This window comes from Pyrenophora tritici-repentis, chromosome 4 (assembly GCF_003171515.1).
Source record: "Pyrenophora tritici-repentis strain M4 chromosome 4, whole genome shotgun sequence".
Classification (NCBI taxonomy): Eukaryota; Fungi; Ascomycota; class Dothideomycetes; order Pleosporales; family Pleosporaceae; genus Pyrenophora; species Pyrenophora tritici-repentis.
This window is the reverse complement of record NC_089393.1, coordinates 1774169-1791621: the sequence shown is the minus strand read 5'-3', so window position 1 is coordinate 1791621 and position 17453 is coordinate 1774169. Positions and strand designations below refer to the sequence as shown.

The 17453-nt window shown below is 52.9% G+C and overlaps 11 protein-coding genes across 11 annotated transcripts; 7 read left to right on the top strand and 4 right to left on the bottom strand.

Moving 5' to 3' along the window:
- Positions 1 to 595: 595 nt before the first annotated feature.
- Positions 596 to 1795, top strand: PtrM4_094770 (WD40 repeat protein; the record flags this gene model as incomplete). Its single annotated transcript, XM_001934134.1, has 3 exons — positions 596 to 850; positions 901 to 1370; positions 1432 to 1795. The coding sequence occupies 3 exons, from the start codon at positions 596 to 598 to the stop codon at positions 1793 to 1795; spliced, it is 1089 nt and encodes a 362-aa protein (XP_001934169.1).
- A 780-nt stretch (positions 1796 to 2575) lies between these two features.
- Positions 2576 to 4313, bottom strand: PtrM4_094760 (uncharacterized protein; the record flags this gene model as incomplete). Its single annotated transcript, XM_066107105.1, has 5 exons — positions 2576 to 3001; positions 3108 to 3788; positions 3839 to 3922; positions 3971 to 4229; positions 4261 to 4313. 5 exons carry the CDS (start codon positions 4311 to 4313, stop codon positions 2576 to 2578), a joined length of 1503 nt encoding a protein of 500 aa, XP_065962773.1.
- Positions 4314 to 4651: 338 nt separating this feature from the next.
- On the bottom strand, positions 4652 to 6678 carry PtrM4_094750 (Carboxypeptidase C (cathepsin A); the record flags this gene model as incomplete). The annotated part of the gene is made up of 3 exons (XM_001934136.2): positions 4652 to 6043; positions 6092 to 6452; positions 6512 to 6678. The coding sequence occupies 3 exons, from the start codon at positions 6676 to 6678 to the stop codon at positions 4652 to 4654; spliced, it is 1920 nt and encodes a 639-aa protein (XP_001934171.1).
- Positions 6679 to 7671: 993 nt separating this feature from the next.
- On the bottom strand, positions 7672 to 8517 carry PtrM4_094740 (RNA-Me-trans domain containing protein; the record flags this gene model as incomplete). The annotated part of the gene is made up of 5 exons (XM_001934137.2): positions 7672 to 7728; positions 7778 to 7896; positions 7947 to 8057; positions 8117 to 8134; positions 8199 to 8517. 5 exons carry the CDS (start codon positions 8515 to 8517, stop codon positions 7672 to 7674), a joined length of 624 nt encoding a protein of 207 aa, XP_001934172.1.
- A 1072-nt stretch (positions 8518 to 9589) lies between these two features.
- PtrM4_094730 (Endosulfine domain containing protein) lies at positions 9590 to 10191 on the top strand (the record flags this gene model as incomplete). Its single annotated transcript, XM_066107104.1, has 4 exons — positions 9590 to 9625; positions 9729 to 9812; positions 9868 to 9949; positions 10136 to 10191. 4 exons carry the CDS (start codon positions 9590 to 9592, stop codon positions 10189 to 10191), a joined length of 258 nt encoding a protein of 85 aa, XP_065962772.1.
- Positions 10192 to 10751: 560 nt separating this feature from the next.
- PtrM4_094720 (uncharacterized protein) lies at positions 10752 to 11318 on the bottom strand (the record flags this gene model as incomplete). The annotated part of the gene is made up of 1 exon (XM_001934139.1): positions 10752 to 11318. One exon carries the CDS (start codon positions 11316 to 11318, stop codon positions 10752 to 10754), a length of 567 nt encoding a protein of 188 aa, XP_001934174.1.
- A 1173-nt stretch (positions 11319 to 12491) lies between these two features.
- Positions 12492 to 14363, top strand: PtrM4_094710 (glucosidase I; the record flags this gene model as incomplete). The annotated part of the gene is made up of 6 exons (XM_066107103.1): positions 12492 to 12699; positions 12754 to 12990; positions 13079 to 13217; positions 13274 to 13421; positions 13469 to 13514; positions 13594 to 14363. 6 exons carry the CDS (start codon positions 12492 to 12494, stop codon positions 14361 to 14363), a joined length of 1548 nt encoding a protein of 515 aa, XP_065962771.1.
- A 23-nt stretch (positions 14364 to 14386) lies between these two features.
- Positions 14387 to 15190, top strand: PtrM4_094700 (glucosidase I; the record flags this gene model as incomplete). The annotated part of the gene is made up of 1 exon (XM_066107102.1): positions 14387 to 15190. The coding sequence occupies one exon, from the start codon at positions 14387 to 14389 to the stop codon at positions 15188 to 15190; it is 804 nt and encodes a 267-aa protein (XP_065962770.1).
- A 380-nt stretch (positions 15191 to 15570) lies between these two features.
- On the top strand, positions 15571 to 16035 carry PtrM4_094690 (uncharacterized protein; the record flags this gene model as incomplete). Its single annotated transcript, XM_066107101.1, has 1 exon — positions 15571 to 16035. One exon carries the CDS (start codon positions 15571 to 15573, stop codon positions 16033 to 16035), a length of 465 nt encoding a protein of 154 aa, XP_065962769.1.
- Positions 16036 to 16196: 161 nt separating this feature from the next.
- PtrM4_094680 (uncharacterized protein) lies at positions 16197 to 16754 on the top strand (the record flags this gene model as incomplete). Its single annotated transcript, XM_066107100.1, has 1 exon — positions 16197 to 16754. One exon carries the CDS (start codon positions 16197 to 16199, stop codon positions 16752 to 16754), a length of 558 nt encoding a protein of 185 aa, XP_065962768.1.
- A 30-nt stretch (positions 16755 to 16784) lies between these two features.
- Positions 16785 to 17282, top strand: PtrM4_094670 (uncharacterized protein; the record flags this gene model as incomplete). Its single annotated transcript, XM_066107099.1, has 1 exon — positions 16785 to 17282. The coding sequence occupies one exon, from the start codon at positions 16785 to 16787 to the stop codon at positions 17280 to 17282; it is 498 nt and encodes a 165-aa protein (XP_065962767.1).
- Between the last annotated feature and the right edge of the window lie 171 nt (positions 17283 to 17453).

The following is a 17453-nucleotide window of genomic DNA, read 5'->3' as shown; positions in this document are numbered from 1 at the left end:
CGAAAAGAGTGCAGACGGATAAAGAGATGCGAGAAATGTCGTGATCGGTTGGAAGCCGCGGCTTCTATGGCGGTTCGTTGCTGAAAGTGCGATCGCGATGATCGTTGTCCGGGGACTTTCCCCAAAGCGTGGGAAGAGACACCCCGAGAGGCGCTCTGTGCGTGTGCTTCGTTGCGATTCTTTGAGCGAGGAACGTTGAAGGAAGAAAGGTGGAACAGGCTGCTAGAAAGTTTTTACATGGGGAGCTGGAGCCGGGCAATCGTAACGCCGCGGTCTTGGCGCGCTAGGCAGAAATGGGCTGGTGCCTGGCAAGCTGCAAGGGTGCTTGCCTAGGAAGCTTCAGTGCTGCTCTTTCTTCCAGGCGCGTCGGTGGTGTACAATATAAGAAGCTGCCAGACAACCATCGTATTTTCTCCCCACGCGATTAGACCTTGCGTCTTCTCTCCCGGTATTCTCCGACCCGTGCGAAGGAATTCCTTCCCTGACCGGCTACCTGCAACCACCAACACCTTCCAAGCAGCGACTTGCGCAAAGCTCTACCACGATCAACACGTACCTGCTCGACGCGCATACAAAAGCGACATAGAAAGAAAAGATGACTCTCTTTGGTCAAGCCGCAGCGCCTGCTGCTAGCTCTACCACAGGCGACACAAGTAAAGACGTCGAGGTCCCACAAGGCCAAGTACCCAGCGACAGCGTGTCCGATCTGCAGTTTTCCCCGACAAACGACTTCCTCGCCGTAGGAAGCTGGGACAAGAAGGTCTACATCTACGAGGTCAACCAGAATGGCGCAAACGGAAAATGGATGTTCGAATGCCAGGGTCCTGTTCTTGGTCTGGGATGGTCAAAGGTATGTTTATCAAATCAATGGAATCACGATCAAGTGCTAACATTGTGCAGGATGGCACACGTATAGCAGCAGGTGACGCAACCGGTATGCTCAATATTGTTGACTTCCGCACCGCCCCCGCCAGCGGCACTGTCCCAGCCCAGCAAGCCAAGGCGCACGAGAATGGCATCAAGTGCGTGCGCTGGTTCCAAACTGGTGGTAAAGACTACGTTGCGACCGGCTCATGGGACAAGACTGTCAAGTTCTGGGATCTGCAAGGCGCCGAGCCAGTCGGTACGCTGCAATGCCAGGAGCGCGTGTACAGCATGGACATCAAGGACCAGCTGCTAGTGATTGCGACAGCAGAGCGCCACATCCACATGGTCAACCTCACAAACCCAACCGCCATCTACAAAACCATCACCAGCCCGCTCAAGTGGCAAACAAGAGTCGTCAGCTGCTTCAGCGACGCAACCGGTTTCGCCGTCGGCTCCATCGAAGGCCGATGCGCAATCCAATACGTCGAAGAAAAAGACACCAGGTCAGTCCCCCTCCCCCATTCCTCCCTATTCCCACCCCCTCAACTAACATCCCAACCCTAGTCTAAACTTCTCCTTCAAATGCCACCGCCAAACCGATACAAGCAACCGCGACATCGCAAAAGTCTTCTCCGTAAACGCAATCTCTTTCCACCCCCAGCACGGCACTTTTAGCACCGCCGGCTCAGACGGCACCTTCCACTTCTGGGACAAGGACGCAAAGCACCGTCTCAAAGGCTACCCTGAAGTCGGCGGCAGCATCGTCGCTACTGCCTTCTCCAAAGACGGAAATATCTTTGCCTATGCTATCAGCTACGATTGGAGTAAGGGATACAGTGGTAACACGCCTCAGTATCCCACTAAGATTAAACTTCATCCTATTCTGGGCGATGAATGCAAACCTAGGCCTAATAGTAGGAAGAAGTAGTGTGGGACTCTCTCTGTGTGGGGGTGAGATATTGATCGGGTCATGCATGTGTGTGTGTGTGGATGTTGTGGGCAATGTCATCTTATCTTGTTCCTTTTTTCTTCTTTTGCAAACTGGGGGTTTCTGGATTCCTATATCTATGTGTGTATGTGCATTATCTTAGCGCTTTTTAGCTGTTTTCTTTTCCAGTGGAAAGAAATTGGAAAGGAGAAATGAAATGGGCGTCTTTTGGGGGGCGAAAACAATAATTCGGCAACTTACAAAGAGTGCAGAATTGCAATATTGAGATGGATGTTTGAAATGTTTATATTATGTCATTTTTTCCCTGGTAGAAATGCTAATTGTTGACTGATCTCGCTCATTACCTTCTCCCAGAAAGAATACGCACTATCTTTGTCCAACGCCCTAAACACCGTTCCAGCTCATTCCAATGCCCAAACCCCCAACCAGAGAAGACTATAATAGATAAAATGACGCCATACTCATCACACATAAACCACACTAAACGCATATACTCCCTCATGGATTAACGACAGCCGCATTCTCAGTCCCATTAGGCGCATTCGCCTCAACCCCTCGGTTTCTTCGGGTCTGGGCCTTCAGCCGCCGCATTCGCCCCCAAAATTCACATTGCTGACGTCCTGCAACGCTGCCCTCTCTCGTTTGACACCCGCACCATTTGTCGCGTTTGTGTTTGCGTTGGCATTGGCATTGGCATTGGCATTGGCATTGGCATTGGCATTGGCAAACGTAGGCGGTTTGTACGCTCCACGATTCGCACTAGGACTCATGGCATAACTGGGGGGCGCCGATGCGGCGGTTGGCGTCGAGGTGCGGGTTCACTATGTTTGGGCGGTTGAAAGAGCCCGTTGTTGATACACCGGGACGTTGGGGCGGAGGTTGGGGTGGAGGAGGGGCGTTGACGGCGTCGCGTTTGATGGGTCTGCTGCTGGCGTGGTCGACGCCGGGGGTGCGTTGTTCTTTTGGTATGGGGGATTCGGCGTTCGGGTTGAATGAGGGGAGCCTGCTGAATGAGTTTGCGTCGGCGGATTGGAGGAGTTCGGCAGCGCGGGAGGTTACAAAGCCTACGGGGGGGTCGGTTGGGAGGTGGTGCATTTGTGGCTGGTGTTGTTGTGCTCTGGGCTTGCGGTCCTGGGAGCTGTTGGTTGGGTTGTTGTTGTGCTTGAGGAGGTGTTGGCCGGAGAGCTGGGTTGTTAGTAGCATGCTGCTGGTTTTGTGGCTGTTGTCCTGTAGGTTTTGCAGCACCCCCGCTCTCCATGACTGGTGGAGGCATACGTCCACCATTCTGTACAGGGCGCGGTTGCTGCTGAACTGGTGTCTGTGGCTGTTTTTCGTTTTGCATGGGAGGTGGAGGCCTTCCAGGGCCTTGATTTGGTTGCTGCTTTTGCGCTGGAGGCTGGCCGCGACCCGCTTGCACAGGTCTAACGTTGGGCTGTCTAGGAGGTACCGTATTTCGGGTGGGCGATGTACGAGCAGAAGATACGCCGTTCGATTTGGCTACTTCAATAGCTCGTGGTCCTGTGGTATCAGGAGCAGATACAGTATCCGATAGCGAGAACTCGTCCCCATGACCCTCGGTAACATCTACTCCATCGAACAAGTTCTCATCGGCATCGTCGTCAAAGTCAGCACCAAACGACTCGTTGTTGAGCTGCTCTGTACGTGTTCGGAGGACTTGGTTCGGACGAACAGGTGTTCTCTGTGGCTCAGGCTTGACCATCGCTTGTTGCTCAGGCTTGGGTGGCGGTGCAAAGTCGACGTGGCGGTGTAGGTTGTCCTCTTGAAATTTGATAGGCTTGACCTTCATAGCCTGGACTTTCTTGAGATACTCCTTGTCGTATAAGCAGTTGCCGAGGACATTGCCAAAAGTGCGCAATGAGCGTTTCAGTCCATCTGTTGCCGCCTCTTTCTTTGCCTTCTCAAACGACGCTGCTTTACCCTTGCCGTTCTCAATTGAACCATAGCCAATATCCTTGGTTTAGGTCAGTATATTCAGGAGAAGCGTGCAGCTGTCAAATTTACCTCGTGATAGGTGCCGTCTTTGAGTGTGATCCTCACTACTATTGAGAGACCCAAGTTGACCTTGCCATTCTGAAGCTCATCAACCTGGTCTAATTAGACTTGGCCCTCCTCAAAAAACGTTCAGGTACATACATAATCAATCTGCACTTGTCCAAGCGAGCTCGACCATCCGTTGAATCCGAAGACCTCATTCGCAAGTGCTATCGCCTTGTTCCCCTCCAAGTACGCCACTTTACCACCACCATTTCCGGGTCTTTGCGAAATATATTCCGGCCCGAGTTGCTTGTTCAATCTACTCTGTAATGTCGCGATTTCCGTCGCGGTGAAGCCGTTCACGACGCGTTCTTCGAATGGGTTCTTGACGTTGCCGCCGTTGTATTGGTCGCCTGGCCTGCATAATTGTTAGTCAAAACGGCCCTTACAAACTGCGCGATATGCGGGGTAACTCTGTAGCTAATTGTACGTACGCAGGCATTGTCGTACTGTCAAGGTGTAGTGGGCATGGGATCGCCTCTTTGATGAGGTTGAGGCCTAGTGGCTGAGAATGACGCGACCTGGACGGGAGGAACGCGCTGACACTAGTCCCGCATTCACGTGAACACCAGGCAGCACCTGCCCCATCGACCAACAGCCATCGATTACAGCACTAGCAGCACTAACTCAATTCGACAACGCCCTGGTTGAAAGCTTCGTTTTGTTCTCACGTTGAAAATCGGATAATCTATTTCGGAACCAAAAAACGCCTGCAATGCTGTTCGGTCTAGTCTTCTATTTGTAGATGTAGTAATACGCCGTAGATATGAATGCTGTAAACTATCTTGACTCCTCCTTTCTCCTGCCGCGGTCGCTTGAACCCGCCTCGTCGTCGTCACTATCAACGCCGAGTGAGAACGAAGAGTCGTTGTGCGGCACCCGCCCCTTCTCCGAACTTATTTGCCCGTAGCCCTTCCCGGACTTCTTTGGCACCTCATCAAGCTCCCTCTCATCGAAATCTGCAGCCTCAACGTCTTGCCTTCGCTCTTTTCTCCGGAAGTTGTCAAGTCCCATGCCAGTGAGGAGAGACTCGCGACCTTCGTCACTATCATCACCCTTGTATGCACTCTTCGCACGTCGACTGCGACACAGAAGGAATCCACATATGCAGGCAACGATGACAGCAATGACCAGCGCAACTTCGCCGGAGCGGGTATAGGCCTTCCACTCGGCCGCCTTGAGCTCCTTGCTCTTGTCTTCCTCAGCCTTGGTAGAGTTGGGATGGTCTCCAACACTTGTTAGTGGACCCTTCTCGCCATCAATCAGACTGTCGGCAGGAGCACCGCCAATCGCTTCGATGTTGACGCCCATGAAGCGGTCGAGCATGTCGCGGGTGCGCCTGGGGTAGTCGAAGGGGACCATGTGGCTGGAGTTGTAGAAGACGACATATGTGAGGTTGCGCGCCTCCTGCCATGTTCCGGCAGCTTCTCCCTCGAACATCCAATCCTGCTTAGCATTCTGTACTCCAGGAGACGCTTCAAATCCCTTGCCGCCATTCCACTGGAGATTCTGAATCATAGCCTCCGTGCCGACGTGATTGCAAATGAAGTCTTTGTCGCCAGAAAAGAGCAGGACAGGAACTTGCTCAATGACCTCGGGTAGGAACTTGACGGAAGGCTTACTGTTCTTGGCACGGAAATGGCTAGAGACAGCACCATTGCATTCTTGCCAGCCAGTCTTTTTGTCCGTGTTGATGTGGAGTGCTTGGACGACATCGGCGCGGCGGAGGTAGGGGGTGACCTGGGCAAGATCCGGAGGCCAGTTCATTCCACAGGAAGAGTCGTCGCGCAGACGGATGTCGTACATGTTGAGACACTGGTTCATGGGATCGGCGTTTTCGTTTTTGGTCTCTTGGAGAATTCGGACCATAATCTGCTCACAGTCTCTCGTGTCGACAGCGTCCATGCCGCCAGCCTCGAGCTTCTGTACGCAGATTCTCTGTTGCTCCTCGACGCGCTTTGCCATGTCTGTACCAGAGCGCATGAGGCCATTCTGGTAAGCAAAAGGTATGTAGGAGAGGTACTGGTCAACGGGTGACATCCAGCCGTTCCCGATCAGAAGGCCCTTCAGGGGCCATGGCGATTTGGCTTGATTTTTCTTGTTACGGTCGAGGATAGCGCGCGCAATGTATGGGATATGCTGTCCCGCGTAGGATTCACCAGCAATGTATAGCTATGGCAAATCAGTTTTCCGCATCTTCGCTCAGCTGATGCTACTTACATCATCGTTTTCATATTCGGGGAAAAGCGCAAACCATTTCTCCAAAAAAATCACCATGTGGGCGGCCATCTGGTCAAGCTCGGTGAGGTAGCTGTCGGTGTTGACATAGCTAAAGCCCGTTCCCACTGGCTGGTCGACGAAGAGCAAGTTGGCAAACTCGTCCCACGAACCATTGTTGTATTCCAGCTTGCCGCCCTCGCGCACTCTATACGGACCAATCTCCATCATGGCGCCATCCATGGAGGAGCAGCCAGGCCCGCCATTCAGCCATAGCACCGTTCGCTGGCGGTCTGCGATGTGGCGGTTCTGGTAGTGCCAGAAGAAGAGGTTGCCATTGTGTTCTGCGTCAACTTCAATATGCCTGTTTGAAAAAGAAAACGTCAGCGCTGCTATAGATGCCCTTTGCCACGTGCTGCTCACCCTGCATGCATCTTGAGGAGCGGCTTTGGCGCGCCTGGCAGGTCGTGGATGAAGTAGTCGGCTTGCGTCTTCTCTTGCGCCACTATTGCTGGAAGCCATGCTACTGTCGCTATCAAGCCGGCTAACAGCGCGGTCCGCCATCCTGACGGAGCGTGTGAGAAGGCCATATTGAGGCCGCGTATCGGTGTCGGACGCCGCGGATTGTGCGGTGCGCTGTCGCTATTTCATGGGTTGCTGGGCGTATGTAGGAAATTTCACCTTATGCAGGTGTGGTCAAAAAGGGGAAACGGTTGGTAGTGAAAGGTACTGGCGCGATGGTTGTGAGCGTCCAGACTCTCAGGTGCAGTCGGGATATGTGGCTCCTGCGGCTGCTGACAAGTCGCACTTGGGGTCCAAAGTCCGGAAGCAGGGGGGTTGTCGTGAGGCACACCAGCGTCCCGCGAAACAAATGTCAGTTACAGTGAGTGGCCAGCCTTCAATGACAGACACGCAGAACAAGAAAAGACTTGTCTGGGTTGGACATGACTTTGCGAGCCCACTGAGCATCTCTTTGAACCCCGTCCGAGCTTTGTTCGCATTATGCGTCGAACCAATCACATGCGACTGCTCCCAGCATTCGCCGGCTCGCTTCCCCTCCGCGTCTCGGAGGCGCGTATCGAGAACAGCATCTGACACGTTAGACCTTCAAGCATGCTTCACCCATGTATCATCGACGTCCTCAGGCCTCAAGTGGGTGTGAGGCGCACCTTGACGAGCCTGAACACGCGTTGTCGGCTGCGAGCCGTGGCTGCATACTTATGTCCTTCATAACGGCCTGCCCACATGGCAATCACACGCGCCAGACTGCATCCGCTGCCGCTTTTGCCATATCAATGTTGCTATATCGTTACGCTACCCATGCGTGAACCGAGTTTCTGGAAGCAAGACTGCGTCCGGTTCGGCCCGTCTACTCGAGATCCGACTAACATCTCAAGTCGCGTCTAGTACTACAACACGGAGCCCTCCATGAATCGTCATGCTGCTACAAATCCCCACAAGAGGCACACATGCATTGCCGTCGAATACTGCGTGCCACAGTGGCGCATGTTCGTTTTCCACCTGCCTGGTACTGGAAGATGCCTGAGAGCCCAGGCATACCCACACCCATTGGCTCTTTGTCTCTAGAAGAGATCATCGAGACTCTTGGCTGAGTCCTTAACGATCAGCTCACGCATGCCCTATGCATCTGGTCAACACCATTTCACTTTGGAGCCCTATGCCACGTACCTTCGGCATAATCGGCTCTCCATCATCGCCCTTGACATAACGGAACGGCATCTGCGTGCTTTCGTTCTTGTTGATCTTCAGGTCTGGATGGTCAATGTATTGGATCTTCTCCACGGGCACTGCACGCTGTCAGCATTCTACCCAAAGAATATTCCCACGTCGGACTTACCCTTGTCCTGAACGCAGATCCTAGTTACGCGAACTGCTGTGTCGGTTGTCATCTGTACCGGACCCAGACGACGTCCTTGGTATCCCTTTTTGCGCAGCTCTGAGGTCCGGTCTACCGAGAATCATTAGCCGACACAGAGCACACCGTACGGTGCTTGCATCATCACATACCTCTCGGCGGGTCATCCCCTGGTCAGGTCAGCTCAGCTTACGTTGAATCATGTTGGGGAAAAACAAAGCACAGTGGACTCACCAAGGATGCCACCGAACAGGAAGATGTCGAATGTCTCGCCGTCTTCGGGACTTAGGTCCTTGGATGCGGCGGGATCAAGCAAACATACTTTGTCCTTTTTGTCGGCATATATCTCCTCGATTCCTCGCGTTTCAACATTGAGGCCTTTTGCTCCCTGAAGGTTTGCGGGCAACTTCAGAGAGGCTGGCACCGAAGACAGCAGAAACTGGGCGCCAGATGCATGGGATTCAGCTGCGATGGCTGAGTACTCCAATGATGACCACTCCTCCAACTCCGGGTCCAGGTGCTCTACAACAAAAGTTTTGCCGGTGTCGGCCATGTTGAAGCTGATTGGAGGGGGGGTGAAGTTTCCGGCTTGCGTATTTTCGGATGTCAGGATGTACGGCAACAGATGGGCGAATGGGATAGCAGGCGGCGATCGCGGCGTGTGCTCTAAATTCCGCAGTGGTCTCCTGGTGTCTGGATCGATGGTGAGACTCTTGGAGCGCTGCAGTAGTATCTCGCTAAATAGAGCATGTGGTCGTGGGAGGCAGACGGTCAGGGTTTGCTGAAGACTAACACTAGCGGATGGAGACGGCCTATCAGGCCCGAGTAAGCCACAGCTAACGGTAAGCGGGGAAGATGCTTTCGTCATGCGTGATAAAAGTTGCACGGCAATATACTTTCCAGAACTCCATGTAAGCTTGCTCCGTGCCGGTCTTGTACACAGCAGCCAAGGGCTCAAATCACTGGACGATTCACGGCCGTCCAAGACGGGCCCTGGCGATCAAGCCGAGACAATATGTGCAGAGTCCAATGATGTGTACGCGTGACGCTGAGAAGTTGCTCAGTCTGGTAAAGGCTACGGCAATCCATTGTCCAGCACGCACAAGGACTAACCATGAATCTTTTCGCGGCAGCGGCTTCTCCCTTGATTCCCTGTGTCGACTGCGTCAATTAGCCCGTCACACAAGCCACGGCTTGGTCGTTGCTACCGTTGGTCCACCCATGGCCTACTACATATCTGTGCATCTACCCCTCCTTGGTTGACCCTACTTGGACGCAACAACGACGATTCCATTATCCACTGCACCACGCATCTTGACCCTCACTCTCACTCTGCAATTCCAGTCTGCCTCGTTTTGAGTGCACGCCGTCTCAATTGCCCCTTGCCGTTGTTACTCGTCGGCACCCATCGTCAGTGGTAGGAGCGGGAGCCATCACACCAATTCGCCCTCCCTGTCCCTGTCACGCAGCCGTTCACAGTATTCGCCCAACGCCTACCCGAGCTTCTTCGTGGCGACGACCCGACAAGGAATAAATAAGGCCCTCTGCACCTCTGGCGAGCAGTAGCTACTTTATATAACAGCACCCGCGACACGATAACCTCGATTCATCAATCAACCGCCATCATGAACCCCCACCAGCAGAACAAGGTGGACATCAGTGTACGTCATGCCAACCCCTGCGCAACTTTCTCGGACCCTGAAAATAGGGCTCGGGATATGGCGAATCCCCCTGGGAACGACGATAGCTGACAGAATGGAATAGAAAATGTCGGAGCAAGAGGCCAAACTCTTCCGTCTTTACGGCAAGCTCCCCAACAAGAAGGACTTGCTTCAGAACAAGCTCAAGGTACGACACGCTCAGAATCACATTCTCATAGAATCCGGCTGACACATGCCTGCAGGAGCGCAAGTACTTCGACAGCGGCGACTATGCCCTCTCCAAGGCTGGAAAGGCTGGCGACGTCGGCGTCACCCAAGTTGGCCGTGAGCACCCCAACCCCGAGAAGATTCCACACATTGCGCCACCCACACCTACCGGACAAAACGGCAACGGCAACGGCCATGTCAACGGAACCACCAACGGTCAAGGCGAGGTTGCCGGCAGCCCGGTCAAGGAACACACTTTCTTACACCGCGAGACCAGCCTGAACCGTGAGACATCGGCTTCAGATTTCGAGAACACCGAGGAGCCCCAAGCGACAGAAGGGGGTGCGGTCAAGGCATAGCTGACATACCCGTGTTGCTGAGCCCCTTACGCGCCTCCATTTCCTTTGCACTCATTGGCGCAACCTTGGATGACGGTGCCCAAAATGTAACTATAACGCACCTTCGAACGGCCTAACCTCAATCGTCTTTTGCGGAGTCGGATGCGGCGTTCAGGATAAGCCTTGATGACGGCCCAACTCTTTGTTTCGGGACCACAGCGCCTAATGGCCAATATTTCCTTGGGCATGGATCTGTCTGCACAAGTACAGTATTCACTTCCTATCTAGTACCTTTGACGAGTGGTTTTGGGTTGGGAAGCCGAACCTTGGTGTCTCCCAGGCTCCATGTTTACGGCCTTGAGTAGAATTTATCATAGCAATATGATTTTGAAACGTCAAATGTTGTCTGTGTACGTTTAGAGTGTGTTTTGTTCAGGAAGCTACATTGGTATGCTGATTTGCTTCGACTTTTCTGGTGGCTCTCGGCAAGGGCGGACATCGAGTGGACCATAATTGAGGGAGGGACTTATTTGATACAGGCATTCCACGAGTTTTACCTACCCTCTACCTACTACCTACAGTCAGTCCATATACCTCTCCTTGTATCTCTCTTCCCTCTCATCCCTAACCCCCTGCCTCTCCGGCGCCCACGCCCCATCCTCGACACTCCTCACAACCTCACAAACCGGCACCCTATTCTCCACAATCTCCCTCCCATTAACCAAATCATTTTCATCGGCTCTCTTTCCCGCCTCCTCTTCATCCCTCGCAATACCTGCTTTCACATGCCTCTGTACCAACCTGCATCTCGCGACCTCAAAGTCCACCTCGACGAACCACATCTCGTCCATAAGCGCCGCAGCCTCGGACCACGGCGCTTTATTCAACGCGCAGTAGTTTCCTTCGAACACCACGATGCGCACGGACGGCAGGATGGCGATGTCATTTTCAACGGGGTCTTTGATCGCGTGGGAGAAGGAGGGGGCGTACAGGGTTGATGTCTCTGGGAGGATGGGGGAACGGAGAGATTGTACGAGAGAGAGGAAAGAGGGGCCGTTAAAGGTGAAGGGGGCGCCGCGACGGGCGAATGCTGTGCTGGGGTCCGGGAGCGCCGAGAGTTGGGTGCGGGTTAGGTGGAAGCCGTCCATGGGGATGAAGGTTGAGAGTGGGGAGGAGTTGGAGGTCGCAGGTGAGTGGGTGGTGTGGAGGGCGTTTAGGCGGGTGGAGATGGTGGAGGCGAGGGTTGTTTTTCCTGGGGGAGGGGTGTTAGTATGAACTTGTTGTTGAGTTTGGGTTGTGAGAATTATGGATATTTGAGCAGGGTTCACATGTGGTGATAAAGGATGGTCATGTGACTATGTGTGAGGGTGTTGGGAATTGATATGTTGAATGAATATGTATACGTACCAGACCCCGGGATGCCCGGCTACAGCGACGAGGTAACGCTGCGATGCCGGGACATCTTGAAATTTGTCTATAAACCAGTCAACATACATGGTTTCTTTGAACGTCCAACTCTTTATATACCCCAGACTTTCTTCACCAAACGCTCGACTTGCTCTTCCATGGTGACGGACAAGGCTTGAATAGTAAAACCGTCACGCGACCCAGCTTCTGCAAATTCGGGTGTCTTTCAAATTGAACTACTCCGGGGTCCATTGCCCAGGCCTTTGCCTTTTATCCTGAGTTTTTGCACCCACGCTGGCTTGATGTTGTGCGGGGGCTCGGCATGTTTGGTGGAGCTGGAGCTCGTACTTGATTGAACCGCTGACGTCGCGCGGGTTGGAAGAGTGGATAGGATGTGCGGCTAGCTGCCTCTCCGCTCACCTGGTTTTCACACGTAAGCAAACGCATTTCTTGTATACGTTCGATGTGAAGATATCGTCTGGCCAAGGTTGATAGCTAGTCATAACAAGATGTTGCAGTGGTTACTCGCCGTCTACGTATTGTGAAAATGAAAACAAAGTGAACTTTCGCGGGAAACACGGTGCGATGCGCGACATTGTGTAAAACAAACCGCGCGTCTTATCGCACACGAACTGATTTGCGATTCAAGGTTTGGTGGTTTCGTTGGCCCATGTCGTCACATCATCCCGAACCACGCGCTTTGACCAATCGACAATTCGGGGTCCAAAGACATGGTGTCTTTCTGGGCAATGATGATCCCGACCGACGATACAGCCGGCCAGAGTACCTGTGACAATTAGCTAATAGCCCATGACGATGCTGTGGGAAAAGCAACCATAAATCCCGTGCCATCCACACAACGCGCCTTTGCGAGTAATTGGTTCAAAACGCGTCGCATTACGCGTCGCCAGAACATGCTGCTCCCTTCAACCCTCCTCGCTCTCGTCTTCGCGCTTCTCCCTTGCCCTCGAGCGTCCGCCGCTGACCACAACGTCCACACGAGTAGCGACTCGCTACTATGGGGCCCCTATCGTCCGAATGTATACCTGGGGCTGCGCCCGCGGGTGCCCAAGAGCGTCCTTGCGGGGTTGATGTGGGGGAAGCTGGAGGATGTTGAGAAGAGTAGGTGCATGGTCTTCATGTTGCCAAAACCAGGTTGCTAACATTTCGTTGCAGCGCTGCGGCATAATGTCAACCAGAGCGAAGGTATGGCACGCTACGGCTGGACTGCGTACGATACACGAGAGGGCGGCAGACAGATCATAGAAGATGTGGGCAATAAGATCAATCTGACCACTGAGTTCGTGAAATATTCCGAAGGCCAAAGCGCGGGCAATTGGGGGTTGCGGATTAGAGGTATACCACGGTCTGGTGCGGGGCCTGATCAGAAGACGACTGTCGTCTTCTATGTTGGTATGGAGGCCATGGGGCTGCGCAACTTGCAAGCTCGAGGCGCATCCGCGACTCGGAGACGGTGGCGATACCGCTGTTCACGCTGTAGATATTGAGCTCGCACATCCGGTGCTGGGTAGCGCTGGCATACATATTGGCGTACCCCTCAACAACGAAGGAGCCCCTGAGGCGGCGTTTATCAAGACCTTGAATGTGACAGAGGATAGACTATGGCAGGCCAAATGTGGGTATAGCATATTCGACATCTCAGCTCATCACCATGGCGAACTGTTGGCTAATGAAGTTATGTGCAAGAAGCTACGTTTTTGGCTGCGCTGAAAGACCAGACCGAGCAACGCACCCAGTCAGGGCCAACCGATCTCGTTCTGAACACCTTCCCAGGCACGGGTAATATACAACTTGTGCAGTTTGTGTGTCATGGAGGATTCGAGGTTAGATGCTGTGACTAACGTATGGGGGGAGGACTGACACCGAGCAGTTTGATATCTTGTACTCCAGCGGAACAGCTACACGAGCAATGACCTGTGAGTATGTCCCTTCTGGCCTCGACTCGCGGCTATGTTGCCCAAACCGAATTAAAACGCATTGACTGACTCATCTTAGCTGCCAGTCTTACAACAGACCTTGAAAGTACTATCAGCTCATTCCAGAAAAGCTTTGTGTCCATCTTCAAGCCAAAAGCCCCGTTCATCACCGATCGCCACCTCGCTTTCGCAGAGAATGTTTTCTCTGACCTGTTAGGCGGGCTCGGGTACTTTTCCGGTACTACAAAGGTGGATACAGCCAAGAAAGCCATCTATGCAGAGACCACTGGCAACTTCTGGCTTAAGACGGAAGACGCGAAGAAGCATACAACACCAGAGACGAAGGGCCCATACGAACTTCTTACACATACACCATCCCGTTCGATGTTTCCGCGAGGCTTCCTATGGGATGAAGGATTTCATCTTCTTCCTATTATCGAATGGGACGCCGATCTTGCGCTGGAGGTCATCCGTGACTGGCTCCTTTTGATGGACAATGATGGATGGATCGCACGAGAGCAAATCTTGGGAGCGGAAGCAGAACGTGCGACACCTGGACCGTCCGTCACACAATTTCCGCATATTGCCAATCCGCCTACCATGTTTCTGGTCATCTCGAAATTCATCGACATGTTGAGGGGAACGACCAAGTACTACGGACGCGAATCGGTGTATCTCAGCCAAAGTGAGACTGGCAAGGTATTCGTGGCCAAGCTGTACCCGCTACTCAAGAGACACTACGAGTGGTTCCGCAAGTCGCAGTCTGGGGACGTGGAAGCTCATTCCATTCCAACTGCCAATCTGAACGAGGGCTACCGCTGCCCCCTGACATCACCGAGTTGCATCTAGATGCCTTGTGCTGGGTCGGAGTAATGGCACGAACACTAGAACAAATAGCCTTCTTTACAGAAAGCACCCACGATGCATTCACCTACCAGAACCACGTCCGCGGCATCAGAAACAACCTCGAACTCATCCACTGGGAGGATGCCCAAAACGCCTATTGCGACGCCGTCGTCCGCAAAACCGTCCACACACACGCCTGCCACAAAGGCTACGTCTCCCTCTTTCCACTACTGACCGGCTTCCTCGACGCCTCGCACCCACATCTGCGATTCGTCCTCGACCTCATTCGCAACCCAAGCCACCTCTGGACCGACCACGGCGTGCGCAGCCTCAGTGAGGGAGACAAACACTACGGGGTAGGCGACAACTATTGGCGATCCCCTATCTGGATAAACTTCAACTACCTTATCCTCGAGCGCCTGCTCTCCCTCGCCCAAACACCAGGACCATTCCAACGGCGCTGTCAGGAAATATACATCCAACTCCGCCGCAACATTGTCGAGACGGTTTATACGTCCTACCTTGACACGGGCTTTGTCTGGGAGCAGTATGATCCTGTTGGCGGCCACGGGCAACGCGGTCAGCAGTTTACAGGGTGGACGGCGCTGGTGGTGAAGATCATGAGTATGCCGGATTTGGAGGCTGATGAGGGTGTTAGGGAGATGGTGAAGGGGTATTATGAGGAGGCGAAGAAGAAGGCGGTGGGGAATAAGGGGGTTGGGGCTGGTGCGGGGAGTTTGGTCGTGGTGGTGGGCATCGTGGGGTTTGTGTATGTTAATAGGAGGAGGTTTGCGGGGATGTTGAGGAGGCTGAGGAGGTACAATAATTGAGGGATGCGGAAGGGTTGATGTCGATCATTTTATGTATCATAATTTTGAACATATAACTTTGCATTGTTTCTTATTCACAGTAGGCTTTGTGGTGCAGGTGGTTCGCTATATTGAGGGGCGTTTTGGAGTAGCATCACCATTAGGGAATTGGGATCCTACCTAGATAGTCTTAGGCGGTCATAGATTTCGCCACTCTTTTCTTTTATTGATAATTTGTTTCCTAAGGGGGTGCAGTAATGAAAACAGAAAGGCGTGGGCGAAAGATGCAAAGCTAGTCTCTGTCCGAACCATGGTAGAGTCAGCACGTGACCAGCTGGTGCATTACGATCTTCCCACAAATCCCCAAAATTCCCGAGCCACTCCATTTCACATATCCCAACATGTTGGACCAACGACAGTCGCCATTCTTCCGCCTCCCCCGAGAGTTACGCGACAACATCTACGAATACTACGCGCACGACGCTGGTGGCGTCTTTTACGACTATGCCTCCGACAAGCTGCAATACGCGAGTCAGGGAAAACACCAGGACAAAAACGCGCTGACAAACAGCTGCAAGCTTGCAGCTGAAGAGATGCAGTTTATTGCCATGAGGGTGAACACGATTACCTTTGTCCCTGCGCGTTCCGAAGCAGATGGTATCAAGTATAACGACCTTGACTCCAAAGCCGGCCGCTTCGAACGGCTCCTGCAGAGTGCGCGGCGCATGAAAATACATATTCTACATCACGTCGCCAAAGGCGGATGTGTTACACCTGCCATGGTGGATGAGGTAGCAGCAAAATTCCCTGGTATTGCCCGCTACTACCGTAAGCATACGATGCCGTCAAAGACGGAGAACAACTGAACGGTAGAGATGGCATTAGTGATTCGGATTACCGGTGGCGATGGCAGATATCGGCATCGTTCTGTGATGCTCTGCATCACACATTGGAGCTCGCAGCCTCACACCCAAGGTTCAACGAGCTGGCAGCTGAAGCAACTGTAACCCCTTATCGGTTTCGGGGTATGATGCCACCATTCATAACTGGCTCTCAAGAGGCTGTTCTCGCATGGAACCCTGAACGGGGCCGGATACCGGTTGAGTTCGATGTTGCCCTAGAATCTTATCTGACCGATCCCTTGCTCCGAGATTCAGAAGGCTGCGTCGACTGGCCGGAACCCGTAGTCCCTGTTTGCTGGTATTTTTCTGCCACAGCTATCGCCGTCAACTTTCTCCGGCGATTACCACCGACCACACGCATATGCATACGGCTACCTATAGTCATCAGAGAAGAAAGATGGGGCATAGACTATTGCGAGTCTCACGTGCGAGCTATTGCACCATATTTCCACGAAAATCCAAGTCTCATAGTTGAGTTACATGTAGGATTCTGGACGAATTTGGACCCTCCTTTTTGGCTACAATCTCTGGATCATGAAGCCACCAACCGCTCAGTCTGGGGACAAAAGCTGCTTCGCCCTATGGCGGATTTCTTGGATGAGCTCAGCTCAATTTCAAACAGCTCGAATCCGATCAGAGGCCTCAGTGTTCATATTGAGGGCCGTATGAAAGAGTCAGTGTGAGCTTGGGGGATGATCAAGCAAGCAGCCAGTATGCAAGATGCCATGCTTCATTCAGACTACATCCAACAGCATCAGGATGTGGACCTTAGCGAAATTGTGGATCGAGGCTTCTCTAATTTAGACACAACCTTAAGATCCACGGCTCTCAACAACCGGTTCCAACTATCATGTGATTTGCCAGACTCGTTTGTTCCGATGGTCCGGCAGATCACCGAGGGTTCCAGCTTCATTCATTTTGATGGAGACGCTGGTGAGCTTTGGGACACCGCGAGCACCAGAGCTGCTAGCGAGGACTGGAGTCCACAAGAGTTTTGCGACCAGTGGGAGTGGACAGTGAGCGATCACCTTCCATTACCATGGGGCGGGACTCCAGCGTACATGAAGATGTACGAGCTGCAAGCGCTTCGTTCGGCCTCTCGCCCTTGCATTTGGGAATCCTTAGACGGGACGCAGTCTTTGACCTACCATCCAGAAACTTTGGCGTCAGACGATATCTTTATTCGAAACCGAGATGGGCTTAGAAGATGATGAGTATCTTGAACGTACGGCATATTGAAACCATTGAAACTGTGTACTAGAGTAGTACCATCCGTGTTGATCTGTTGGACGCTCGTGGGTACAACAGAGCCTCCGATTTGCAAGTTTATAAGTTATTAGCAAATGCGACAGCGCAAGGCCTATGATGTCCTGCAAACATTC